At 45.2% G+C, this 27027-nt stretch overlaps 2 protein-coding genes, 1 long non-coding RNA gene and 2 other non-coding genes across 9 annotated transcripts; 1 reads left to right on the plus strand and 4 right to left on the minus strand.

Moving 5' to 3' along the window:
- Nucleotides 1-1220: 1220 nt before the first annotated feature.
- per1a (period circadian clock 1a) lies at nt 1221-13693 on the minus strand. 4 transcript variants are annotated; one of them, XM_035535543.2, is made up of 20 exons: nt 13540-13693; nt 11405-11926; nt 11036-11283; nt 10664-10785; nt 10380-10581; nt 9862-10053; nt 9431-9509; nt 9239-9345; nt 8891-9044; nt 8231-8474; nt 7536-7629; nt 7264-7423; nt 7002-7120; nt 6652-6828; nt 5675-5986; nt 4334-5253; nt 3796-3961; nt 3284-3467; nt 2824-2974; nt 1221-2438 (listed from the first exon to the last, which is right to left on the minus strand). In XM_035535543.2, the coding sequence occupies exons 2-20, from the start codon at nt 11725-11727 to the stop codon at nt 2154-2156; spliced, it is 4239 nt and encodes a 1412-aa protein (XP_035391436.2). In that variant the 5' UTR covers nt 11728-11926; nt 13540-13693; the 3' UTR covers nt 1221-2153. The 4 variants fall into 4 exon arrangements, with proteins under 4 accessions (XP_035391436.2, XP_026871113.3, XP_035391437.2 ...); XM_027015312.3 differs by lacking the exon at nt 13540-13693 and adding an exon at nt 12434-12575; XM_035535544.2 differs by lacking the exon at nt 13540-13693 and adding an exon at nt 12253-12410.
- LOC145652370 (uncharacterized) lies at nt 13189-15959 on the plus strand. Its single transcript, XR_014118553.1, has 2 exons — nt 13189-13272; nt 13770-15959. It is a non-coding gene; the product is annotated as an uncharacterized LOC145652370 (long non-coding RNA).
- Nucleotides 15666-26513, minus strand: vamp2 (vesicle-associated membrane protein 2). 2 transcript variants are annotated; one of them, XM_081701812.1, is made up of 5 exons: nt 26400-26513; nt 20779-20887; nt 20459-20617; nt 20214-20265; nt 15666-20081 (listed from the first exon to the last, which is right to left on the minus strand). In XM_081701812.1, the coding sequence occupies exons 1-5, from the start codon at nt 26411-26413 to the stop codon at nt 20065-20067; spliced, it is 351 nt and encodes a 116-aa protein (XP_081557938.1). In that variant the 5' UTR covers nt 26414-26513; the 3' UTR covers nt 15666-20064. The 2 variants fall into 2 exon arrangements, with proteins under 2 accessions (XP_081557938.1, XP_026871123.1); XM_027015322.3 differs by lacking the exon at nt 26400-26513 and adding an exon at nt 24619-24915.
- Nucleotides 25474-25555, minus strand: trnal-aag (transfer RNA leucine (anticodon AAG)). Its single transcript has one exon. It is a non-coding gene; the product is annotated as a tRNA-Leu (tRNA).
- Nucleotides 26186-26318, minus strand: LOC113580637 (U8 small nucleolar RNA). Its single transcript, XR_003410986.2, has one exon. It is a non-coding gene; the product is annotated as a U8 small nucleolar RNA (small nucleolar RNA).
- Nucleotides 26514-27027: the final 514 nt, after the last annotated feature.

Below are 27027 nucleotides of genomic sequence, written 5' to 3' on the forward strand. Positions count from 1 at the left end.
GAGGTCGTGGTGGGGTAACAACACCTGGCCGCAGTCCAGTGTACATGGGCCTGAGGGCAGATTCATAAACAATCCATTAAAGCTGAGATAGATGGCTGCGTGGGAGAGGACGCGGAAGGATCTGTGGAAGGAGAGGGCTGGGAAGTCACTGGAAATGTACTGGAAGAAGAATTGGATTCGCAGCATGAGGGATGTAAACATGGATAAGAAGGAGCTCAGTGGAGCAGCTCTACAGATAAATGATTAAATAGCGAAAGACAGGGAAGGACAGGAGAGTAAAGGCATGTTTCAGATGCCCTTTGCTTTGTTTATTTGGTTTTTCGGTAGATTCTTTAAGATTTTATACTTAGTATTGTGACATTTTATTAGTTTGCTGTCATAAAAATGATTATTTAGCCTTCATTACGTTCAGTGTTTTGAGATTTTTATATATAAATAGATGATTTATATGAATATATGAATACTTGTCACCAAAAATTCCTTCATTATTAAATGACAAGGAACAAGTGCAGATGCAAAGGCCATACCGATAAATGTAGTCTGTTGATGTGTGGGACAAGTCACTTAGGAAATCAGATCTGATCTGGGATTTGGGATAAACCAGAGAAGTCTGATCTGCTGTTAAGTTTTTATTAATCTTCCTACCAGATTTCATCCAACTGTTTGTCAGTTTTGCTTTTTGAAAAGAATTTTATTTCTTCTGTACTTACAGATGGAAGCTGTCACACTTATCAATTAGCCACTGATACAACTCTCCCAGTGCATTGACACTAAATTTATACATAGTGCTTACAACATTCTTCTTATCTCTGTGCATGTGTGTGTTTTAGTGGAATGTTGGCAAAGTTTTCTCCAAGTGCCTCCACTGTCAATATTAAATTACAGATTCTGTTTGGAATGTTCTTTCAGCAGTAAACACACTGAACTGAACGGTATGAATCTGACCTTTTCTCTCTCTCTCTCTCTCACACACACACACACACACAGTCAGTCAAAAAAAAAACAAAAAAACAGTCAAAAGCACGAACATCTATTTCATAGCAAAGTACTTCAAAAATAGTACGGTTTGGATATGTCTATGTTTTATTCATTAAAGCAGGAGGGAGCAAGAGAGCACCATTCTGATGATGCTGTCATCACGGCTGTCATGGTGCACGTCTGAATAACAGTGGAACTAACTCCGTCAGCAGCAATAAAACCACAAAAACAAGACACGAAAGTTTCCTTTCGTAAGTCTTTTATTACTGAAAAATCAATGAGAAATCCTTTGCAGTGCAGCTTTATTGAAACACTGATTTGCATGCATGCCACTGGCAAATGGAAGAGATGTGGTGCAAAAAACTCCTAAATATTACGCCTGTAAAGTAAACCGAATGCTTAGTGAGGCAAGCTTGACAAGGTCCCCAGCAAACACACCCTGAGGAGGAAATAAACTCTTTGGAAGCCGCTCTGAATCTCAGGCACGCTGGGTTCTGTTTGGTTTTCCCTGTACGTAGAGACAAGTTCAAACGCGTCTCCAATAAGATAGCTGCGTTACCATAGGAACGGGCAGGTCAGCTCCTCACAAATTTGAGGTTTTTAGTTTGGTTTGTCTTCTTTTGTCAAAAAACAAGTACACAAATATCACAATAATGTAAGAGAGATACAAAAATAATACAATGTGCAAAAACTGGAGCAGAATGAACGCACTAATGCGGGCTTTGGTCAGCATGTCTCAGCGATCAAGCAGTGTTCTGATCTTTATGGAAGCGCCCTGTCAAACAGGACTGTCCCGTATGTACACATTGGCAAGCTCTTCAGCAAATCCACTTGTGTTTGACCGGACTTTACCTAGATCAGGCACACACAGTTCATACGTTCTTGCATAATTTCATTTCAACTAAGATATGCTTATTTTGAACAGTAAACCAGGTCTTTGGTACTTGCAATTATTATAATAAAACACATGACCAAACATGCAAATTGCACAAAAAAAGAAAGTGACTTTTGAAAAGAAAACTTAACATAAACATTCCTTCCTCAAAGTAAGCCATTTTTTTTTTGCTATTTTTCTGTCTTCCTAGAGAATGCAGTGCAATTATTTCATTTACTGCAGTTCAAGCAAGCGAAACAGCAGTGTTGTGCGTGCAGCACAGGCTGCGTCCCCGAGCCCGTCACGACTCTCTACAGCGCAGCTCCCCCGAGGAAGTGGTCTCGGCATCCCAGGATGCTTTGTGCGGACGGCTGGATCCAGCTTTGCTGTCCTCACCTTGCCTCCGCTTCGTCTCCGCATACCGCTCGCCGTCCGGGACGACGGCGCTGGCCACTGGTCCCGTCAGGGGGCCGCCCTGCTCCCGTAGATCTCCGGAGAGATCCATCTCAGCGAGCTCGAGGTCAAAGGGTGGGGGTGGGGGTGGGGGTGGCGCAGCCTCTGTAGGGGAGCCGCACCCTCTGCAGGACTGGGGGACATACGGAAGTCGGACAGTGAGAGTCTCATTTGAGGGGATTTCTTTAAAAAAAAAAAAACAAGCTCTTAAATGACACTTCAGATGGTGTCAGTGAAACGTGTGATGGCGTCAACTGTTATAATATAATGTGTGATGGTGTTGGCTGTTGTTGTGTCAGCGTGAAGAGTGACAGTGCCACAATATAACGTGCGACAGTACGAGCTGCTATGGTGTCACAGTGTAATGTGATAATGCCAGCTGTCACACTGCAGCGTGTGGTAGTATCACAGTAGAGCGTGTGCTGGTGTCACAATGAAGCGTACGATGGCGTCAGCCGAGCTAGTGGGCTGGAGGTGAGGCTCGTGCCCCCTGGTGGAGGGGAGGGGTGCCTACTGACCGAGATGCTGACGGCAGAGGGGAGGAAGCCGTTCTGTAACCAGGGGTGGACTTCACTCAACTCTCGGCACTGCTCGTCCGTGAAGTGCGGCTGCTGGAGGCGCGTGCGCCTCAGAGCCTCCCTGTCCTCCCGCAGGACTGCGTCTCTGTCCCTGCGTCACACACACACACACACACAAACAACCACACACAAACACACCCATGCACACGTTCACACGCAGTTGCACGCACACGTACACATATACACCCGCACACAACAGCACGTACACACACAGCAAATAGAAACACATATGAACAAACATTAACTATTATAAAGGAAGACAAAACCACCCAAAAGCCCCCACATTGCTCACTGAGACAACCACCCCGTTTCACCCCTGGTCTCCCAACGTAGAGCTCTTACACAAACAGAAACATTTCCCATATGGACTCTTATCCTTGGCCCCAGCGTGAGGCATCACCTGCTCGGCAGTTGGTATGTCATCATCACTTTCTCGTCCGTGTTGGCCATGATGAGCCAGACGGGGTCCTGGAGGACGTTCTTCATGAAGTGCTCCTCTCCTGAGTCGCCCGAGGCCACTTTGTGTCCTTGGTCATTCTCCGATGACTCCACACTCCCAAAGTACTTGCTGGTGTTACTACTTCCTGGATTTGTAACAGATCGTAAGGTAAATATCGGTAAATATTGGTATTCCTGTCCAGTTAAACAGCTCACAAATAATGTCTTTGACTGGACAGAGACTGGTAAATGCTGGAGTGCTGGGTGTAAGTCTGTCTAAACATAGTGACCTAACATTCTCCAACAAACATCATGTTGGCGGTTGATTTTAGAATGTTCTAGAAAAAGGACTGGTCCAGAATTACATTCTAGACGCACAGACACAAGCATGTACGAACGCAACAGCCCGGCGACTGTCTTCGCTGGCGTTAGGTGGAGAATGTTTAGAACCCAGGCTTTTCCCAGCTAACACACCATAGCTTGGCCCGTGGCTTCCCGCCACGCTGCAGCCGTTGGAGCCCGAGGAGTCCACGCCGGAGGCAGCTGAACTTGCGCCGGAGCGTGAGTCCTCATGAAGCAGCAGATCCAACAGGTCGCTCGAGGTGGACATGGCGTCCTGGTTGGACTCGTTGACATCGGTCTGGGATGCGAGATGGGACCGAAGAGGAACAGAGGAAGATGATAGGAACAACATTGGCGAAGAATTTCAACGTCCGTGCACAATGTTGCTCACGAAAACAGCAGTGGGTAAAACAGAACATTGGGAGGCAAATGTTAAGATAAACAGTTAAAATAGCTTTTAGTCAGACAAACTGGGGGAAGGCCAAAGCTGTATAACTTTCTAATATTTTATAAATTCTATAACTACATTCCTAGGCATTCTGTGGCAATGAAGGCATTTCAAAACCTGTTCTATCAGAATGATGTTATATTGTTATATATCTTTTATTTTCAAAGAGTATTTAAGAATTTAAGTCTCTAGGCCATGTACAATATCAAAACTCTCACTCACATTATCCTTGGAGCTGCTGCAAGTCACAGAAGTCTGTACCCCTTGTGTGAGACATCCCCCTGGGGGCGGGGTCAGCTGTGTGACATCATTGCGGTTACTTGGGAACTCCTCGAGCTGTAGCAGGTTCAGAGGTGAGGAACATCGGGAGTTGAAAAGAGGAGACCCCGCCCCCTCATGTTCCACCAGCTGACTGGTGGATGGAGGAGAGCTGGAGTGGGAGGGGCCACGAGGGGGCGGGGCAGAGATGGCTGTAGCAGGGTTTGGGGCTTCGGGAGCTCCGTTTTGGGTCATAACGCTGGGGTTGCAGAACTGCAGCGGCATGGCTAGCTGAGCAGGAGCAGGACTGAGCTGGGAGGCTAGCGGGCAGAACTGCCCCGTGCCGGGGTGGAACGGGAGGGCGTCTGGGGCCGCCTGACCCACCGCGGGGCCGAAGTGGGCCGGCAGCCGGCTGAGTCGGGCGGGCTCGGCTCTGTCCTGCCCGTGCGGCTGCACGTACGCAGTGAGCTGCGGAAGCACGCAGCCGGGCAGGATGAACGCCAGCACCGGGCGAGCGGCCGTGGCAGGCAGGATTGGGGAGGCCTGCGTGGGGAACCTGGGGCCTGTCGGGGAGCCCAGGCTGCCCGTCTCCATCCTGGGGTCGGCGTCCACCGGGGGGGCAGGGAAAGGAGGGAAAAGGGGGTAGAAGGGTAGACATCCTGGAGGGTAAGGAGTTGGGATGGGTGGTCCGTGAGCCTGAGAGATGGTGGGACTGGCCCAGGGGAAGGTGGAGTTTGAGGCGCCGGGCCCCTCTGCCCCCGGTGTGGGCAGCGACTGGGTGTTGGGGAAGGGGCCCTCGGACTGGTGCTTGATTCTTTTACCTCTTCTGCCCCGCCGCCGCCCACTACCACCACCTACTGGGTTGTCATGGGTGCGCCGAATACCTAAATAACATAAAATAGCAGAAAACAAAAGAGTAAGTGAGAACATAACATAAAAAGTAGGACATTACAAAATGGGATGCCTTTTAAAGACTCCAAAGACGACAATGTTATCGTGTCTTTTGCAACAGCACAGCGCCCAGCTTTGAAGTGCATTCAACAAGACCTTCATCCTGTGCGTGAGTGTCTAGAACGGTCAAAAAGACCTTGAATGTGTGTGTGTGTGTAGAACCATCAGTGTGTGTGTGTCAAGGACCTCCAAAAATACTTTCAAGCTATGCGTGTCTAGAACCTTCCCAAAGACCTTGAACCTGTGTGTGTCTAGTGTGTGTTCCCCTACCACTGACATCATAATTCAGTCCGTCACTGGACCTCATCCGTGCTTGGCAGTAAGGCCCAGAGGAACGTGGGTAATGGGTAATACCTTTGACCCTGGGCACGGCTGTGTGCCTGCGAGGAGGTGTGCTGGGCTGGGTCACACACAGCCGGCTCAGGTCTGAGAACCGACTGAGGAAGGTCTGCTCCTCCCGCTCAGTGTGATTGGTCAGCACCTCCTTGGTGAGGCCCAACCGGGGAACCCCGCCCCCGCCTCTCCTACCCTCCGTCTCCGTAGGTGACGCGCCGGGACAGCTGGCCGGCTGTGGGGCCACCCGCGCAGGCATCGATGTGGTGCAGTTTTGGGGAGCAGCAGCAGGAGGCGCAGGGGGGCTCAAGGACTCCTCCGTCATCAGAATGTCTGGGTTAAGAAACAAGGAGCAGAAGCAGTTTCAGTGTGCATCCCTGTACTGCGTTGTGCGCCCCTGTCCGGCTACAAACAAACCACGAGTCTGTGAGCAGACTCTCCAAAACATTGCGGTTAATGGAGGTTACTCAACGCGCAAGTCAGGTTTCCGAGGTTACTCGACACATAAGCCAAGTAGAGTTGAACTCATTGAATGCCTGAAAGTAAAAGGCTCCTATAGCCAGACTCCCTGCACCAACTGTGAATCTCATTTAGCCCACGAACACAGAGCAGTTTTTACAAGTAGTGATGAAAAAAGGCTTCATTCGTATTCACCCCCAAAACCCCTGCAATATTTACTGCCATGTTTTTAGCGTTTCAGTTTCACTCATTCCATCGCCCTGATTATTATTTCTCTAGTGTTTCTGGTTTGATCCAAACTATTTTTTATGATCCATACAAATACTCACGATCTTTGGGCCACTGCTCAGCCCTTGCAAAAAGATTTATGAGTTTAACGCTAATCCAGTGCATTAAAATGATACCTGACGTACAAGGATTACCCACAGCTTGCCGAGATGCTAAGCTTTGCTAGCCCACAGATCGGAGCCGTCCCACAGCGGTGCAGGAACACACGCAGCAGGGCAGATGGGGCTTGCGGATGCACAGTCTGGGCTTACCCGGCTCTGGGGGCTTTTTGTCCCCGACATGGACAATGGTACTGCTGAAACTACACTGGGACGTGACGGACACCACACTCTCTGCCTTGCAATGCAGAGCCAGGGGAGTCAGAGAGTGAGTGGACTCCATGGGGATGACCTTCGACACCTCTGCCACCTCCAGGGTGTTCACTATGTCTGGCGAGCAGAGCAGAGGGTGAGATCTACGTGCTGACGTCTGCACATACTAATCACCATCAGTGAGTGTGTGAGAGAGACTGTATACAGGTGTGTATGACTTGCATGTTTTTTATACTGATTCAATGCATCAGAGGGTGTGTGTGTGTGTGATCAGTAGTGTGCCAAATTACCTTCACCTGCTCCAGCTGATTTTCTGTGTTTGGCCTCATCAGAGGTGGAGGAGGTGGTGTAGGAGGAGGAGCCACACTTCCTCTTCACCGTGTTGGGAACGTTGCAGCTCTCCAGGTACCTGAGACATAAACAAGCCCAGAACGTGCCGTCAAGGCTGGGGGAACCTTACATCTGCCAGCCGAGCAGCTTCCACGGACACACACACACACACACACACACGCACGCACACACACGCACACACACACGCGCACACACACACACCGGATTATGCTGTCCAGGCAGTTGATCTGCTGGTACGAGTAGGGGACAGGAAGCCCTTTTCCTGGTAGCTCTGTGGAAACCTGTGATTTGGGGCCAAGGGCTGCCACCTGCTGGCTCTCTCTGGAAGTGCTCTCTGCACCAGCAGGCTTCATCATATCTCCTAAACGGTAAAGATCTTATCAGAACTATAACAATGGCTCCGAGCTCGTGACTGGGAAATAACCCAAGCACATCAGCCAGCAAATGGCTTGCGTGTTCCTGTTGGTTTTTACCTGAGCAGGTGGTTTTGCAGGGTAGGGCCCTGTTGCGGGAGGCTGTGGGCACCGGCTGATGGCTGCTCTGTTCCATGTGCACATCCTCGCATGTCTAAGGGAAGTATTGAAAGAGATGTAAATTGTATTGTTAATGTATAGAGTGAAGGTAGTCTGGGTCCTCCGATGGATAATGTTTGTGAGGTTTTTGTGATGGAGTGTTTGTATTGAATTGAATTGAATTTTCTTAATAAAGTCAATTTAAAAATGAAAGAGGGAGCAGGACAGGGAGTGAGCAGGTGCTGAGCATGGGCCTGCATGTCAGCCCCATATATACAGCTCACAGGGACCCCAACCCAGACGCTGCAGATACCTGTCTCAACTTCCAAGGGGCTCATAAATCACCACAGGATTTGAATCAGGTGTGACGGAACAGAATAAAACACTAAAATGGGCAGAGCATGGGCTCTCCTGGGCTAGGATCAAGAATCAGCTATCTAAAAATATCCATATTCATGCCTTTGTGTATGATATACTTTGGTATATAATGTGAAAAAGAGAATCTGTTATCAAAACATACAAATGCTTGATTTCATGTGAGTTATTTATGTGTATGTATGTGAGTGTGAGTGTGAGTGTGAGTGTGTGTGTGTGTGTGTGTGTGTGTGTGTGTGTGTGGGGGAAGGCAGCGTTACAGCATATGCTGCAGTCCTTACCACCCTGCCAGTGTTCGGGGGTTCCCTGGCGGGGGCAGCGTTTCCATCACTGGAGTCGGGGCCACTGGCCTGGCGCTCCTGGGAGCCAATGCTGCCCACGCTGCTGTAGGCCAGGGCGCAGCAGCCATGGACGGGTGGCGCCAGGAGCCGGTGGATCTGCTCACTGAGCTGGGCCACCTCCGGGGACATGGTCCTCACCGCACCCTCAGCCACTGCCGTGAACACGTCCTCGTTCAAGGGAGTCCTGGAGGCAGCGCAGTGCTCAGGCTAAAGGCTAACGGCTAATGGCTATGCTGCCAAGCACTGCCCTGTGAAAAGGCCAGCACTGCTAAACTGGCATGGAAACACTGGTTTCATGCCCTGCTGGCTGGTGTTCAGTCTTAGTCATGTGAGAATGTTTCTAGGAAAACGACACATTAATCCAGCCTCCAGCTTTTGAACTTTAAGTTGTGGCAGCTGCTGCAGTCACTGCTAATCAGAGGTGGTTTGCTCTGTTGAGGATAAACCAATCATACTACTGATGAATTCTACGGTTAGTCAATGAGATGAGTGTTTAGTTGTGAGAGGACTAGGGTAGTATTGAATTCTGAGTTAAATTAAACAGGGTAGTGGTGCATTCTGAGATAATTAAGATATCCTGAGAGAGGGACGGTCACTCACGTTCGTACTTTGTGGCGTCCCATGATGAAGGACACCTTCCTACTCCAGGGGTTGATGAAGGAAGACCAGCTGGTGTCCACAGTCAGGTACTCACCGCTTCGTGCACACATGCGCAGGGGTGAGTGGTCAAAGGGCTGACCTGCATACTGAAGGACTGCAAGACACACACACACAAACACACACACACGATAAGATGAGTGACTCCGGGAGCATATGCAGTGCACTGCTGGGGCGAGCCTGGGCACCACGGTCTGAAAAGCTAGCAGCAGCAGCTCCAGCAGTGGGACGCTGGCAAAACTGACTGCCTCAGGGCGGCCCGGTTCACAAAAAACAAGCCAAGAAACGTACTTTTCTTGTGAATGTCCACCATGAGGGACCTGTCCTCTGGATGCAGGTACATGAGCAAAGGGTTCCCGATCAAGTCCTGAGGTAGATACCCCAGCAATGGCACGGCCCTGAGAGGAGACGAAACGTTAGCAGCTAGTACAGAAGAAAATGAGCTCAGTCTAGGAGCATGCGATTAACTAAGGCCAAGACAACCTCTCGTCGACCTCCTGGAACAGGCAACCCGGGGTGTGGCTGGTAGTGAAGACCCTTTTGTCGGCTGGGATACGGGGTGCTGTAGAAGACAGAAGTACTTTCAGCATGGTGCCGAGAGAACAAAAACCATGAGTCACACACACACAAAAAATAAGATGTGATCTGAGTCTTCATCCTGGGTGCTCCTCAAGGATTCACATGTCTCACGACCAGCAAAAAGGCGAAATCAAAAACATGCGGTACGTGGAAAAAAAAAAAAAAAAAAAAAAGTAAAAAACAAGTGAATGAGGAAGGGCTAGAAGTCCCAGGAAGTGCCCCATCTGATGGCTGAACAAGCCCTTGAAAACACCCGTTCTCAGTAGTGTGACTTGCTTGCAGACGTTGGCCTAAGAGACAGTGAGGTCTCTGCTCTGTGTGTGTTCCGTTCTCACCTTCGTAGCCGGAGTGTACTCTCTCGGCGATGAGCAGGCAGCACGGCTCAGGCTGGGACGTGTCCGAGTCGCGCAGGCTCAGCTGGTACGGGGTGAGGCGGAACGGGCGGTACTTCGCCTCGCCGCCACTCCCCCGTCCCCCGCTGAGGTGGCAGAACACGGGCTTCTCCGGGGCGCGTTCCACCGTCGAGACTGCCCCAACGACACGTTAATCTGGTTACTGTCTAGTTTTCCATTTTGTCATTTTCTTTTTCTCTCTCTATTACGGACACCATAACCAGTGTCAACAAAGTCAGACCTCTGCACTAAAAGGAACGTACAAAAATGATTCCGCCTTGTGCAATGCCTTGTAAAGCAGAATGAAAAAATCCTCATAACACACTTATAAGGCTTTGTAATAATGTTGTGCATGCACTTAATCAGTCAGTTAATTAATTAATCACTAGAGTAATCAACCACACTATCGATGTGCGAGCTGCTAGTGTTGGCCTGTCTATATGCTAATGACCCCTACTAACCAGCACGGGTGCAGGGGGTCCAGCGGGGCAGGCGGCAGGGGGCCGTGCCGCTGTAGAAGGTCCTGACGTCCTGAGGAGCCAGCAGCTCAGAGAACAGTGCCCCCTGCAGCTTCTCTGGCTTACAGCACAGCAGAGACGACACCTGAGGGGAGATGTACGCCACCTTCCCTGAGAGGAAGGATATCGCCACGGAGAACGTATCCTAGAAATAGAGACAGAGTGAGGGAACCAAAGAAAAGCAGATGTGCTGCTGATGAATGGAATGCCCGTGAGGCGTTTCATACCGCGTTCCGCAGCGTATACTCGGAGGTAATGTTGTCCAGCTCTTCGATGGTGAACGCGGACAGGTCCAGGCAGCAGCCTTGGTTCTCCTCGATGCTCCACTGGTGATAATACTCCTGATTGGCTGCAAAATTACAGCACATGCCACACCCACCGAAAGGTTACACACCGAGGCTCGGCCCACATCCAGATCTGTTTCTGTTCATTTCAGCTTTTCCCAAAAGACGTTATCACTACACGGCTTGGCACAAATCTGGGCCAGACCATTAGAGCAATCTTAGACTTCTGACCACAATAAGAAAACATTCCCACTCTCCTTCCCGTCGTGTCCCGCGGCCCTGGCAGGGTCCAGAGGTCCCGTGGCACGCACTCACCCCGCACTTGTTTGATGCACTTCAGGGCGTACTGCAGCGAGGCCAACGTGCTGGAGCGGTCCTTGGCCCACTGGTCGGGGGGCATGCGCACCTTCAGCTCGCGCAGAGCCCGGAGCAGCTCCTTCTGCGTCTGCGACCGGGCGGGCCGCTCGCTGCTGCAGCCGCTGGTGGACGGCTGGTCCCGCTCGGAGCCACCGCTCAGCAGGCTGTAGGCGGCCGAGCTGCTGGCCAGAGAGTGACTATGGGAGCTAGAGGAAGGCAAATGCCGTAGTTTATTTATCATTAGGAAAAAAAAACATTTATAGACAGAGGAAGAGGAGCAGAGCTGGGCAGGTGTCATCAGACGGGGGTTCCTGATTGCACGCGTACCTCTTGCTCTCTGTGGTCTCCATGGCTGAGTCTTTCCCATTGTGTGAGCTGCAGGTAGAGGTCTCCTGTCCCACGTGATCGCAACACTCTCGCTCAGCAGAGTCATTGCCGCTGGAGTTGGCATCTGTGTCGTACGAGTGGGATGGCTGCGCCAGCCTGGAGCTTTTGTCCACGGGGGAGGAGCTCTGCTCCCAATGGGCTACAGACCTGTCAATCAACCTGAAGGCGCCAGTGCCACGCGCTCTCGCTTGGACCTCCACAGCTACTTTCCGTCCTCTTTGAACCACGTTGCTGACAGGGATTTCCAAGTTAGCATCACACATAATAAAGCTCGTCAAACTGCGTCAGACGGGGTGTTGCTGGCTTGGGTACCATTCAAAATAATCACAGTGTCACCACGATCAAGCACCAATCACAGGAGACACTCATCACACTTGCCAATTAGTCAGTGAAGTTTTCAATGACTTGCAGCTTCTCTTCAAGTTCTATAGCCTTTGTTAATTTTGGAAATGCTATGCGCACCTGTAAGGAAACAGAAAGAACAGTATTGAAATCCAGTGCTTTGGTTTGTTCAAAACCTCTCCGTTATGACAGTGGCTCTCTGTAGCAAGCCTTACTCTCCTATGACTACATTTGAGCATGAGAAACTCCATTAACGGCGAAGTGGCAACTGAATAACAGAACTGACAGAGTGATCCAGTGTATGCAGTCCTATCAAAGAAGTATAGATATTTAATTTGTAGGGTTAGTTTAATATGTAACCGGCCTGTCCGGAACACAGAATAAAGGGTTAGCAAAGCAACTTGTTCTGAGGCGTCCAAGTCACGCAGTGATCGTATGCAGCTTACCTCGTAGAAATGGGCAATTAACGATGAGTGATCGTCTATATTAAAAGCTTATAGTCGAACAACCCGACACATAGAATAAACTAGTGTAGCTAACTAAAAGTTTGAATCTGAACTTTCGACTGTTTCTTAGCGATCGCACCGCTAAGTACAGCTACGTATTCGAGAAATATTTCCTTCTTACCTTCGCCAGTGAGTGCACGTTAATGAGGAGTATAAGTATGCTGAAGTGTGGACTTTTGAGAAAACACTCTTGTCGGTCAGAAAAAGAACACATTATTCGGGAAGGACGGCGCACCCTGAACTGTCATTGGCTGCTGAATGATAATAACACCGCCCACTCAGATAAGACCACGCCTACATCCCCGAACCTCGCTCTCTGATTGGACGGTAAGTAATGGTTTTTTTTCGGCACGGCGCTCCGGCGTCACGTTGTACCGCCGTTTCTCGTGTGCTTCTCTGTTCAGTGAGAGAACACTATGTTCTTTTTCGACCACATCTCTTATTTCCATAGAAACCCGGCTGGTGGACACCCATACGTTATCGCGAAACACAATTACTATGATACAATCATCCATCTCTGCTTGTTCGATATCTATGATAAATTATATGTAGCTTTGGGCTATGCATTTTAGGGTATAATCAAATATCAAATTAGTAACAGTTAACTGGAAGGGATCCTTGGGTGGAAGCAAAAATAGACAAAGTTCTGAAATAAATAAATTCTGCGTATGATTGATTGAAGTAAAAATAGTAATTAAAGTCCCAAAATTAAAGTCAGGACCAGGGGTGAAATGAGGACAGAGGTTAAGCGTCCGGGCGCTTAACCTTAATCAAAATGTCCCTACAGGTTACGGCATATGACAGCCCGTGGCTGCGCTCGTCACATAATCGTGTTTGTTTACTATGTGAAATGTACACTGCGTGGTGAATGTTTTAGCTGTGTGATGCCAACACATTTTCCGCGTTGTAAGCTAGTGTTGCATATGGTTTCGTTTGTGGTAATGAAAATAGTTGAAGACGGTAAGGTACAATTTGTTTATTGAGCGCTACTGATTTGGGTAAAGAATTAGTTATTTGCTGGTTTGATATTAGTAAAAAAGTACTTATTCGTTTCGAATGAATACGTGACTAAAAATAAACATAGATAGCGTATTTAACTACCATCTATAACTAATAAGTAGCCTCGTCTATCGCTGCAGAAAGACGAACAGGCTACTATGTGTGCCACAGGTGAAATAAATCTGATTAACTCGTGCAAAATCGCTTAACACGCGCAAAAGGTGTTACCTTATATAGACATCAACGTTCTGGTTGTCGTACTGAATGGTGAAGCGAGTCGACTGGCAAGCTCATATCGCTTAGCTGCGAATATTAATCGGAACTTATAGAAAACAGACATGTTGCTATGCAATCCATTTAATAAATCGCCCTGCTATAATCCAGTATAGCTTCTGACTTTGTAGATGCGAGTCGAGAAAACCAATGTCACATTTAGCACGTTTTTTTCGGCTTGCTAGGGTTCCCTGCCCCACGTCGCCGACAGCAACCGGCAGGGGGCGCGCCTCCTTATCCACTCGATGTGTAATACTGTATTCCACCACGCGGAAGCCCCTGCCGCCGTGGGTGCCAGCTTGACACGCCCCTCCCTATCGGACACGCCCCTCCCTATCGGACACGCCCATCCTTCCCTCCAGATTCGGTAGAAAGATGGACTCGATTCTTAACAACGATGAATGCACAAATGTGAGCTCGGGTTCGTAGTCATGAATCCTTACTATGTAATAGCTGCTGTCTAGTGTTTACGGGTCTGTAGGTAAGATACTTACGTGGCTAATAATGTTCAGGAAGTGAAATGTTAGCTTAAAATGTCTTCTGGACCTTTCTCTTGCATGGCATTTGAACGTTTAGAGACAGTTGAAGATTTCGCAGATGATGTAGGTTATTCTCATATTCACTAAATGAAACAGATCTTTATGCTCAAGCAAAGATTTCAGGACCTCCGTCCCCCTTATGACTTTTTCTTTTCCAGAATTTAAAAAATAATTGAAATGAGCCACACCATTTTTCATACCACCATACAACAGATAATAGGTCACATTTCCAAATGCTATTGAACGGTTGGCGAATTAATGTTTCCCATGTGAGAAAAAATTCGATTATCAAAGTTCTCATTATTTATTTGCACTGTATCAGTTACATACTGACTGACTAAACATGGATTAGGGGATGTGCACGGTCTACATTTGATTGAAGCTCAGTTGTGTTAACGTGGAGTTCTCTTGACTGTTCAAAGCAGCCGGGATGTGGCATGCTAAAGCGCAGTCAGGATGAAAAGAGTCGCCTCAGAATGCAATGCACTGTAGCCAGAGGAAAGGGATCAGTGGCGATGAGTCTGAGATGCCAACAGTCTTGAACACGCTATTCCAACTAGATTCACACATTTCTCATGTGCTCCCTGTGAAACCCTACCCACTAATCTATGTCAGTCTGCCACTCTGTTAACAGCGATGTTTGTGACCAGCAGTTAGCACTTAAGGAAAAGTTTTGACTACTGTTTAAGATAAAAACATTAACCTGTTCCTATTTGAGTCTCTTATATGTGCAGTACACAAATTCTTCCAGATTTAGAGCCCATTTGTTGGCTACAGCTTTCGAATTTATGGTATGGCTACCTTACTTGTATATTTCATCTGGGCGGTTAAACGAGTTTAAAGAGTCTCTGTTTCAACAGCAATTCTCAGTTCATGAGCTTCACCAATCAGATCTCTTTAAGTGGTCAGATTTCTTTAAGTGTAGGCTGTTTCTTCACCCACCTCATCTAAACGTTACAAGACTGTGACGCACACCTTCAGTCCTTAAAGCCACGGCTACACATTTAAGTGAGTTCCTGCAGTTTTACACCCAGTTCTGTTGGATATTAGTGTTGGTGTTAGTGTTTTCAGGTAGGTATGTTAGTGTTAGGAGAACACTAAAGTCTCTAGAGCTGTTGCCCCTTAGGTCTTCTGTTATGCACATTTACACACACACACACACATTTATATAACAAAAATGGCTAGATTGCTTTCTTCCCATTAAGCAGGGTGATACATTTTCAGTAATCATCAAAGCCATTTACTTGTCTTCTATGTCTAACACCTACAAATGCATGCAAGGTGATGTGGGGGACATCAGACATTCCTCTGCTGATGACACGTTCTGCCTGTGTAGAAGAATACAGGCGTTTTTGAAAGTAAACAACGGAGAATTTTTTAATCATATATTTCATTTATGTTTATTTATGTTGTCATTGCTTTCAAACACACACATTTTAATTTCTAACTCGGAACAATAAATACAGGTCATAATTTTAATTTTTTCATATATATATATATATATATATATATATATATATATATATATATATATATATATATATATATATATATATATATATATATATTTATTTATTTATATTTATATTTTCCCAAGATGTTCATCAGTATAATTAGACATTGACAAATTTACTCTACAATTGTTGCCATGTATGTCTGGTTCTCAAATGGTTTCCATTAACATTGTACTTCGTCCTGTTAAAATATTCAAAAAACAAACAAAGAGAACAAATACATAAATAAACAGAATATAACTCTGAAGACTGTATTGCCCGTGTTCTTCCAGCCTAGTCCCTCCAAAAAGGCAGAGTGAACAGAGGTAATGCAAACCCAGAGCCCTGTCTCCACGCCTTGCCAAATTAAACACATAAGCAAATTAAATACAAACAGTTCTGTCAACACCACAGCGTGGCTCTCAGCTCAGTGCCTTTCTGGCTGGCCTGCACAAAGCTCTACAGTCTTGAACAAGCAGCCAGTGTTCTGTCCCTGCTTAGCCGCAACCATTATTCATACCTGAAGTCTTTGACTGTAAAAGAGAGCCTAGTCTTCTGTTTGATACACTCCCCTTCTATAAAGACAGCATCTATAGATGAACTGGCTTTGCCTCGCTCTAAGTACAAGCTTTCAGAAATGCTGACAAGCAAACCTCTAGTAAGGCAGGCTTCAGGTGCCATTGTCTAATATGTACCCATTCTCTCCTTTTAAAAAATTAAATAAAATATAAATAAGTTCCTCTTCTTCACCAAAGCAGACGTGAACGGCCAGGCCACAGCTTTCTGCTTGAACCAAGGTAAACAATTTAGGTAAGCAAAGCAACTGTGTGCCATGTGAGATGGACAAATCATTTTGGATTCAGTCAGTCAGGTGAAGATGTGTGTCTGCGTTCCTTCTCCCCACTATAGAAGACACACTACCTTCAGCAGATTGGTAAACTCGATTATCCGAGCCTGCTCCACATCGACCACACATTATTAACCATAAAATAAACACCAAGACAAAGAAAAATGTCTGTTGTCAAACATACACACACGCACACACACGCGCACACACACACACACACACACACACACACACACACACACACACAGATCAGGTTTTAGTAGTCCTCTTTTTGAATCCTTGCTGCACATGTTAGTGATTTCCTCACATAACCCTTTTATGATTTGTCCATCATTTATATGTCCTACCCCAATAAGTGTTTTTACATCAAATCCACCATTTACATTTATGTAAATCCTACACAAATCGTCGCACCTGCCTAATTTTAAAATCAAATTGCCTGTAAATTGTCCGTGTTTTAAATTTTTTGGTCCTAATTTAAACCTTTTTGGCATACCTGACAAAATAGGACCCCTGTTCCTCAGATATACCCCACAGTACAACACTAAACAACATAGATTGTCTTTTTTTTTTTTTTCTTCAACAGATACAGAAAAATTTTGTTTTGTGTTTCTTACTCAGCATCACAGAGACAGAAATAAAGGAGCTGTGCTATTAGGGGACACATAATCAGCCTCACCGGAGACCAGAGGCTGCGCCGTGTCCTTATGCTCGGATTGCATCAGCTGCATGGTTCGCAAACATTACCACTTCTTTGCTGCTCCCTCCTACTGAAGGAGAATACCAGCAGACTGGGCTTGTTTCGGGGTTTTTGACCAGAGGGGAGAAGCTTCAGTCCTAAACCTGTTTTTGATGGCAATTGGCAGCATAAGCAAGACAATATAGTCTTTGGTCATTTTCCTGTAAATGGTTTGCTCTGTTTGAGGGAAATTAAGTAAGTGGTGGTGCGTGGGAGAGGAGGACTGTTCTAAGTTCATTATATGACAAAACAATGAATTCGTGACCTGCAGTAAAAAAAAAAAAAAACCCAAAAAAACTATAGGATGACAGTAGAGGTTTAATGATGACTTTCTGAGCAATTTACAAACTATTCAGGCCTTTCCTTGCTAACTGTTCAAGAGAACACCTTTAGAATACCTGAGAACTAACCTGTTTGAGATTTACCACCATTCAAAATCACTAAAACAGGTAACCCTAATTGCAATCTGAAGTCACACCCATTGATCCTCTAGAGTCCCGCCCTGGAGACCCGAGGCCCCGCCTTCTGTCATTGTCAATCATCTTATCCACCATCTATTCATTAGTTCCTGTAAACGTGTCATTATGGGAACAGCCTGTCTTTGCCTGAGCGGTCTAATCTGGCGGGATGAAGCAGGGATAATCCACACACATTACTCCAGCCAGTCTGCACAAGCCTGAGCTCACTGTACACACAGCTGGTGGTGGGGGGCTGGAACCGGGGAGGGGGGGGGGTATGCACAACAGGGCTAATATGTAAAAACAGGGTATGTCGCTCAGTGAGCGAAGGTATGTACAGACAGTGTGTGTGTTCGCGGGGCTGTGAGATCACGTGTGCATCGGACATCATCACCGGCTCATTTCATGCTGACAGCATGCACATATGTGCCTGGAGGGGGATCTGCATTGAAGAGGTGGTTGGGGGGTTGTATGTATAACAGCAGGCCAATAAGAACAGTAAGAAAATAGTGACAAAACAAACGTCCCCCCAGGCGCTTGGCAGTGTATACACTACAAAGCTAAAACCACACACACACACACACACACACACACACACACACACACATATATACACACACACACACACACACATATATACACCCACACACCCACACACACATATATACACACACACACACACACACACACACATATATACACACACACACACACACACACACACACACACACACACACACACTCTCACACACACACACACACACACACACACACACACATATATACACACACACACACACACACACTTATACACACACTCACACACACACACACACACACACACACACACACACACACACACACACACACGACCAAGTGCTGAATGGTCTGGTCCCTTTTCTTCTGCTTCACACAAAAACACTCAGAATACAAATTTGTACATAAAAAACAAGGCAGCATCTCTACATAATAAAACAAGAATAAACCTTAACCACCAGTTCAGGACAGCAATAAGGACTTGCGTGGTACTTGCTGGTCTAAACGTTTGGCTGGCAATGCTTCAGGTTGTTTGCACTTTTAAGTCATTTCTCCTTGTTGTTGTGTGCGAGACTGAAATTGTGTGAGAAAGAAAGTTAACATTTGGTGCTACATCAGTCTAAACCTGTCACACCATTTACTAGGTCAAAAGAGCCATCAAAAACAAGCTTCTTGTGCATGTTAATAATTTTCCCCTTTTTGGTCATGCCTGTCCTCCACACATGCGTGTGTGTGGGTGTGGGTGTGTGTGGAGGGGGGTTCTCTGGCTTTGGACCTTTAACTCTGTGAAACACCTGGCGGTGTTCAATAGTTGAAGGATATTTAACCAACAACCTTCTAAACAAAATACTTCTAAACCTCTGTTTTGTTTACATGGCCAATTTGGTATTTTTTGCAGTACAATGAAAATGTATACTGTTAATCATTTAATATTGTATGCCATTAAATATTTAACTTTGCCTATGCCTCATCAATAAATGTTTCCATTAGTTCAGCTCTTACTAATAATTCTTTCGTGTATGAGACATTTTTGAGATTTTGTAGACAGCATAATTCTACACTGCTGTAAAGGAATGTTCAAGAGATAAGACACTAAAGACATCCAAAGCAAAGATGACATCAGCAGACATCGGTCCAAATCATTTGTGGCAGTTCACAAAAGGGTTTTAAAAAGTTTCAAAAAAAAAGGAAGGAAGAAAAGAACAAACAAAAAAGAAAGAACGATAGATCAAGAGGAGTACTGACAGCGCAGGGGAGAGACTCCCCGTGTGGGCGAGTCGAAGTAAGATATGGATTTAGTACCTCAGTTAAAGGAGTCGAGCTCCTGTGTGCAAAGACACACTAAAACTCATTTAGCAACAGTAGGCAAAAGAAAGATGGAATGAGACAGAGCGTGCAATATATTCACACAGATTTGTAGGCAGTTCTTCGAATTCAAAAGAAAAAGTCTTACAAAAGAAAGAAAGCAATCACACATTCACACAAAACTACAAAAATGTTACATCAGAATAAAACTCTACAAAGAACAATTTGTATATACCATAGATTTTATATACCAATAATTTCCAAGGTCGCCATTTGCTTTCTCTGTTTTCATTACATTTGAAGTGTGTGAACAATATCTGAGAAAAGCAGGGGATTATTTACAGAGGAAACACGACCACACACTCACAGGATAGACGCGGGGATGCAGAGGGACTGGGGTCCTGCTCACGGGCAGTAGAGGATGTTTTGGGGAGCGGGGGGCTGAGGGCGGCAGGATGTCGCAGGGTTCATCACGGGTGCAGATTTACACTCTGGGGGTAGATAATTCAATTATTGTGGATTGGGTGGTCATGAACGCAGGCTGGGGTAGGAAACTTCCCGCTTAGGTGCTGAAGTAGACTGCAAGAAACAAACCAAAAAAAGAACACAGTCCTCAATTACCAGCAAGCCTCTTTTAGAGAGACACTCACACTGGCTGGGCTAAATATGCACTGGCTGATGCGTGCCACACAGAAAACGGGGGCCTCTTACCGATGATCACAATGAGCACGATCACACATATCACTCCTAGGATAATCATCATCTAGAAAGAGGAAAAAGGGAAAGAGGCACTGAAATGTACATTCACACATTCGAACTGCATTCGTCACCTGGGTTTGTTGCACCATAGAAACGCTGTATAAACGAAGGGTTAGACTGGCGGTCGGCTTGGTTTGCAATTAAGACGCTCGCCGCGTTTGGTCCGCGTTCCGCGCCCTTGGCCCGGGACGCGTTACCTTGGCGTTCTTCCACCAGTACTTGTTCTTCAGCTTGGCGGCACTGGTCTCGAACTGGGAGGCCCCGGCCTGCAGCGCGTCAGCCCGGTCGTCCAGCTCCGACAGCTTCTGGTCCCTCTCCAGGACCTTGTCCACATTCACGCGCATGATGTCCACCACCTGCGGACGTGGTGCTACAGTCAGTGCACGCGACTGGAATACGGCTGTGCAGGAATGGGGATCGGGGATGGAGCTAGCTGTTTTGCGGAGAGACATTTTTTTTTGGTTTGGGGTTTATTTTGTTTTGGGGTCAGGGGGTCAAATCGAGTGCGGTCCCTCACCTCATCCACTTGAGCCTGTGTCTGCTGTAAGCGACGGTTACTGGTGAGGTTTGGAGGGGGCTGATTGCCTCCCTCTGGGGCAGGTGCGCCGGCAGAGGCTGGGGCAGACCTGTCAGTCAAAAACAACCCAGTCAAATACAGGCCTCGACTGAATGTCTTCGTAGGTGGATGCTTTCTTTTATATTTTCCTTAATGTCCACTTACAACGTCTGTGGGGCTTTTCTGTTTCAAAAACAGTCAGAATTCTTTTTACGTGACCAATATCCAGCTTTTCTTTATCCCTTAGAATTAAACAGGTTGTTTCTGTTACTGTGCCTTTAAGATGGACGTAAGATATGTGAGCTCGGTTCTGACTGGCTGCGCTGTAGTGTGCCTTGTGCAAAAATCACTCTGAGCTGAAATATACCTGAGAATTGCACTGTGATTGGCTGAGGCTAAAAGCTGAATAGGTGGAGAAGTAAATTGGGTTGTTTTCATGACATCAGAGAAACACTGATTTCAAAATGGACTAATTTTGCAGCTTAGATTTCAGATATATACTGTATGGACTGGGGGAGTGAATGACGTGTTTTGAAACTTTAACAATATTTACATTACTTCTGTAAAGAAAAATTTGTAAAAAAAAGTTCTATTTTACTAATTCAGTTTTCCATGACCGTGCTCTTTAAAACAACTCATTCTTGCAGATGTTTTTATTTTAGAAATTATATTATTTACTAGAACCCCCACAACTAAAATAACCATGGTAAGCACATTAAAAACATTCAGAAGCACAGGGAGGGGCAGAGATATCTGGCTGGGCTTTGGGGCCTTTATTATAGGCAACAGGGCTGAGTGTTCAGGGACTCAGACTCAGCCCTCTTATCCAATATCCCTCAGAGACCAGGACAAGAACCACCTAAAATCTACATCATGGCCGTCCAATCAGGGCTATCATCTTCAATTCCACCCCACCTCCACACACATACTGAATACTGACTCCATCATCACAATACTGAAACCCCCATCACAATACTGAAACTGTAATAACCCTGTTAAAAACAAAGTATTAAATGTTTGAATACACTGCGGGTAAAAAGGGACATATGTACACTAGTCATGGTGGAAGATCTAGGACAAAGCAAAACAGGTCCTCATTACTCAAATAAAGGATCAAAGGGCAATGAAGCATCATCAATAATCATATGAAATCCTTCATGTGATCAGACTCACAAGATTAAAAAAATAAATACATTTGAGGAATAGAGCTCTCGCACTAATGTATAAATCATCAAACCAGTACCTCTTAAAATCTTAAGCACTATACAGCACTCAGCCGTGATTCTTCTATAAAATCACAACATTAATCGCACTGGGGAAAATACACTTATCAAACTTTATGGCAACTACAATTTTGGCTCTAGCAGACTGAAAGGTTTTTTTGTGATTGTACAGAGACAAACCCAGTACATTGGGATCGTTGTTTTCACAATTGGCCACCGGATGGCGACAGATCTCAGTATAAAGGTCACCTCTGATACAGCTTGCTATTAATCCTCCACAGCCATACAGTTCTGAAGAGGCTTGATGTTTTCAGCAATAACAGTATTAGTATCTCTACCTCCTGTCATGACTAACCAAACAGAGCAGATGTGGTGTGGGCACATGTGGGCTCATTCATAGCAAGGTTGTCGTGACATATTCTCTCCAACCACTAGGTCTGTTTCAGCTTCTTCTTCACTAAAGCCTATATTTAGACATCAAATCCTGCACACTGCCATCTTCCCTGAGTAGAATAATCACTAATGGTATACCAGACAATCATTAATCAATGTATCACAAAAGCCTATTACACAATACTAGAGTGGCAGTGCAACATTTCAAAGAATTAATTCCCAGCAAATTCCTTATAGCACTGACCAGCATATCTTATGTTTTGGGTTTGTTTCCCCAGCCACACATAAAAAGGTTTTTTAAAAAAAGAGGTTACAGACTACAGAATATCAAAGGAGCCCACTGTATCCAAGACATCTGGGCTCACATTGACTCTGAACTGTAACTCAGTTCACAAGTCCGTGTCTGCATCCCAGACTGGTGGAGGCATGTCATCATCCTTCTGTAATATCCATTGAAAGCTCTGCTATGATGTAGCTGTTAGATTTATTACATGGTAATGCTGTGATCATTATTATGCTTATTATACAAACAGATCGGTAAAAATCACCTCAGGAAAATAGATCATTTGAATCTGGAGCCAGTGTGATCATACAATGCCTACTTTAATATAAAGACACGACAATTCAAAACAAAATGGAAAAAACTGACGCGCAAATTTTTGCTTGGTTTTGGGGAATTCATTAAAGACACCGTGAGAACAGGGATGCATAGCTGAACCACATTTCATAGATAAATGCTGTGTCATACGGATATTCATCCAATTCGACTGGTATAGGGTCACGAGCAGCGGCAGAGACAACACCCCCGCCGCTCACTGGGCCTTCACGTGCGTGCGCGTGTGCGCGCGCGTGCGTCACAAACAACACACATTCTCTTAAATAAAGGAGACGGTAATTACCCCCTCCCCTCTCCACACACACACACACACACACATACATACACACATAAAAGAACAGACAACTAATACGGTTTAGGAGCGATCGCAGGTAGTCCCATTTTAAAAATATTCTAAATAATTAAATAAGCACTTAAATGAGCTATTTTCATTGACGCCATAAACATAAGGTCATCACAGCAAATATTATACTAAGGATTTTGTAATTGGAGGCAGCGTTTCCACCATGATTATCTAAGCCAGTTAGGAAAGCGTGCCTGGAAAAAACGCACCCAAAAGACTACCTCGGCCATCTTTTCTTGCGGAGGATCGTGCGCCCGTTGTGCCAACCACTCGGTTACAGCCTAATGACAAGGTGTTGTGCCGAAAAAAAAAGGAAAATACCGAAAGAATAAAAGAATCTATATAATAAGATAATTTAGTGTCCTATTTGCCTTACAAACGCGACCAATATAACCGTTGACGTGCCAACCCCCACCATGTGTGCATATTACGCTTAAAGTATACTGTCTAGATTAAAAACACCACATCACACAGTGGGTCGTTTTGCCTTTTGATCGACAGATCGTTGTCATTTTCAGACAGTGTTTACTGGGAAAGATGGGCCCGAGATCAAAAATACAAGGCCAGAGGATACAGGAATCGAATTCTCTCGTGTCTTTAGATGAACGCTCATTCAAGCAAAGATATGGACTGTAAGGCTTTCATAAACAATATTATGTTCCTAAATGTAACACATTATGAACATTTTAACTCATCAAATAGCATGCGAGCGATTCTAACCAAACCAGTCTAATTTGGTGAATAGACGTGTTTCCAGTCATTGTCAACATAATTTCAAACAACAACACCTACATAATTTATGTATATTGCAAAACATTTTATAAGCCATTTATCTTAACCGAAAAGACTGCGACGAGAAGCAGCTAGGTGTGACTGTTGTTATGAAGGCCATCCGTACTGAGCTCACGCTTGCTATTAATAGCCTATTTATCGTATGCATTATTATCTATTAGCTGATGCGCTCAGGTAAAACGGTCAAAGGCTTTCAAAATACATTAACCAGGCAAATAAAAGTAGACACCGCTATAAAAATTCTAAATCTATAATGAAAACACATCTTCTGGTTGATTTTTACAGAATCCACTATTTGTCTGAAAACGCGGCTCTCCTCAAGCAGCCTGGCAGATTCTAGAATACGAATAATTTAAAAAAAACATCTAAAAATAAAATGTTCAAAAATAATAAAACGACACAATAAACGTGAATAAAAATGTAGTCTTACTCACATGTCTTAGTGAGATTTGCGCGTACGAGTTATATGAATCCAACGGAGAGCTATTTCTAAATGACTAAGATGGACTGCCTCGGGTGTTTGTTCCTCTCTCCTCTATTTCACTCCTCCGGTTACTTTCAAGAGGTGATCTTGCTCGGAAACACACGCGCGCACGACGTCCCCCCCGGTGTCTGTCCGTTTTACGCGCCGGTGGGTCGAGCGCCTCGACTGTGCCGCGCCTCGCTGATCCCGCTATAATACGCGAACGGGCTGCCTGCACTCGCTCCTCAGCCACCGTGTACGCACAAAGACATGGACGCGCGGGTTGAGGGAACGAAGACGGCTCGCTGACGTCACCCGTCATCCGGGCAGCTTGCAGGTAGGGGAGGGTGCGCGTGAAAAGATGGAGGAGGCGCTCGGTGATGCTGGAGCGCATGGACGCGGTACCCAGGCAAAGCACAGGCAGTTTGGGTTTTTCTTTGGTGGAATCTGCCATCCTGCGTGGTCTGTTTTAATCCGAAAGGGTTTCGCAAACAGACAACATGGCGGTATGAGAGAGTAACCCGCTCAGTGTAGAAAACTATGGTTAAACGATGCATTATTATGCTGTTCTAATGTGTATATTCACCAAGAGAAAACATACTGTACTAAATCAGAGTAATATTCACTTGTTTCATGAGTATCGTTCTTATCATCTTACCGAAATAGGCATATTTTCTTATTTTTTAAAATGTCTTTTGTGTTTAAAATGTCCTTTGTTTATTTTCGCAGGGTATTAACGATATGGTACACTTAAAACCTATTTAGGCCGATAGTGGTTTTAAAAAGCACACCTCAATTCTGCAAAATAATTAAAAAGAGACATTAATGGCAGCGGTGGGATTCGAACCCACGCCCCCGAAGAGACTGGAGCCTTAATCCAGCGCCTTAGACCGCTCGGCCACGCTACCGCATGAAATGGGCTAAGCATATCCAACCAGAACAGCCTTCTGTCACAGTTTATTTTTTATTTTTTAACAAATACGTAAACTGGTCTTCGCTATGGGAAATTACCGGATATTTTGGCCTAATTATGTCAATGACGCAATCGCATGCGTTCGGCCTACGCTGTTTAAAACAATGTGTAGCTACACATGGCGCAACCAACATATAACATTTAAATACAAATCATTTTATATTAAGAGAAGGGTTGAATATAACAAATAATAATAAATAACTGGTTAGTCAGATAACTGAATGAAAACGGCCTGTTATACAGCTTTGAAGGATTTCTTTCAGAATATAGGGTAACTATCGTTTTTGATGCTATACTAAATGGTGCTCTGATATCAGGTCACAGAACAAAACAACAGAGGTCAAAAAGCGATGCAATTACACAAAGCATATTAATCAAGAGTAAAGCACTTGCAATACGTTTCCGAAACGCAGTGCAAACTCACCGCAAAGCACTATAAGTATAAACTAAAAAATATACAAAACAAATACAAAAATTCGCGATTAAACAACTAGGGGCTTTGCACACAACTTACTTCTTCATATAAACCATGAAAAACATTTCACAACCTTAGTTCTGCTTAAAAATCAGACAGGATTCATCAAGATGTTGCTGTTTCTTGATAAATGTGAAATATAATCACACATTCATAGAATCCAATCATCATGTTCTGAAGTCTTAATTCTAAGACAACAGGTAAGGATATACCTTACTGATGTGAAAGGTTAACACTGTGACAGCTGCCCTTACTAAACGTAAGGGTATTTTCAGTCATGGTGAGGCGACATTTTACGACATACGTTTGGTTGTCCATCCCGATTTAGTGTCCCGCGACGCCAAAACTTCCGTTGCGTTGTGTGCAGCGATTCTGAATTTGCACCGCATTTCCGAAGTGAATACATGTGTTCTCAATTTGTATAGCGTTCGCTTTGATGAACATGTTTTGTAAATGGATCTCTATGGAAAATATGTCCACTGTGCAATAGTATCAAGGGTAGCTTTCAGCAATTGAGATAACTGGGACAGGGTCAGTTCATTTTAGCTAAATGCTTTTATTTCATGTTTGGACCATATTTCGATGTTTCTTCGTAAGGGAGGGTCGTCACAATTCCTTTAAGAAGATATAATTTAAAACAATGTTTGGGATTTGGCATAAACTATTCTATAGAACTATGCATTACACTTTGATTTTCATTTACGTTTGATTTGCTCCACGTTTCTCGAAACAAAAAGGCGAATAAAACGGAATAGTTTGCTAAATTATAAGAACTAGAGGTATCATTACCGAGACAAAGTTTTGACAATATGAGCTATTATGTCCTTTAGATGGCGCCAAAATCACGCCCAGTATGTGTGTGTGTGTGTGTGTGTGTGTGTACATATATACAATTATAAGCATTTAATAAGTTTTTTATTGACTTTTTTATT

The sequence above is a fragment of the Electrophorus electricus genome, chromosome 19 (genome assembly GCF_041902795.1).
Source record: "Electrophorus electricus isolate QZ-2024a chromosome 19, ASM4190279v1, whole genome shotgun sequence".
Taxonomy (NCBI): domain Eukaryota; kingdom Metazoa; phylum Chordata; class Actinopteri; order Gymnotiformes; family Gymnotidae; genus Electrophorus; species Electrophorus electricus.

Bases quoted from the DNA above. Each gene is read 5' to 3' on its own strand.
- per1a (XM_035535543.2), bottom strand. From the start codon at position 11,727: ATGTGTGATGCTAACTTGGAAATCCCTGTCAGCAACGTGGTTCAAAGA. The intron at 10,786-11,035 runs GTGAGTGCGTGC...GTAATTTTGCAG, and splicing joins GTGCATCAAACAAGTGCGGG to CCAATCAGGAGTATTATCAC. The intron at 9,346-9,430 runs GTTGTCTTGGCC...GTCTCCTCTCAG, and splicing joins TTCCAGGAGGTCGACGAGAG to GGCCGTGCCATTGCTGGGGT.
- vamp2 (XM_081701812.1), bottom strand. The intron at 20,618-20,778 runs GTGAGGGACCGC...CCACGTCCGCAG, and splicing joins CACAGGCTCAAGTGGATGAG to GTGGTGGACATCATGCGCGT. The intron at 20,266-20,458 runs GTAACGCGTCCC...TCCTCTTTCTAG, and splicing joins ACTGGTGGAAGAACGCCAAG to ATGATGATTATCCTAGGAGT.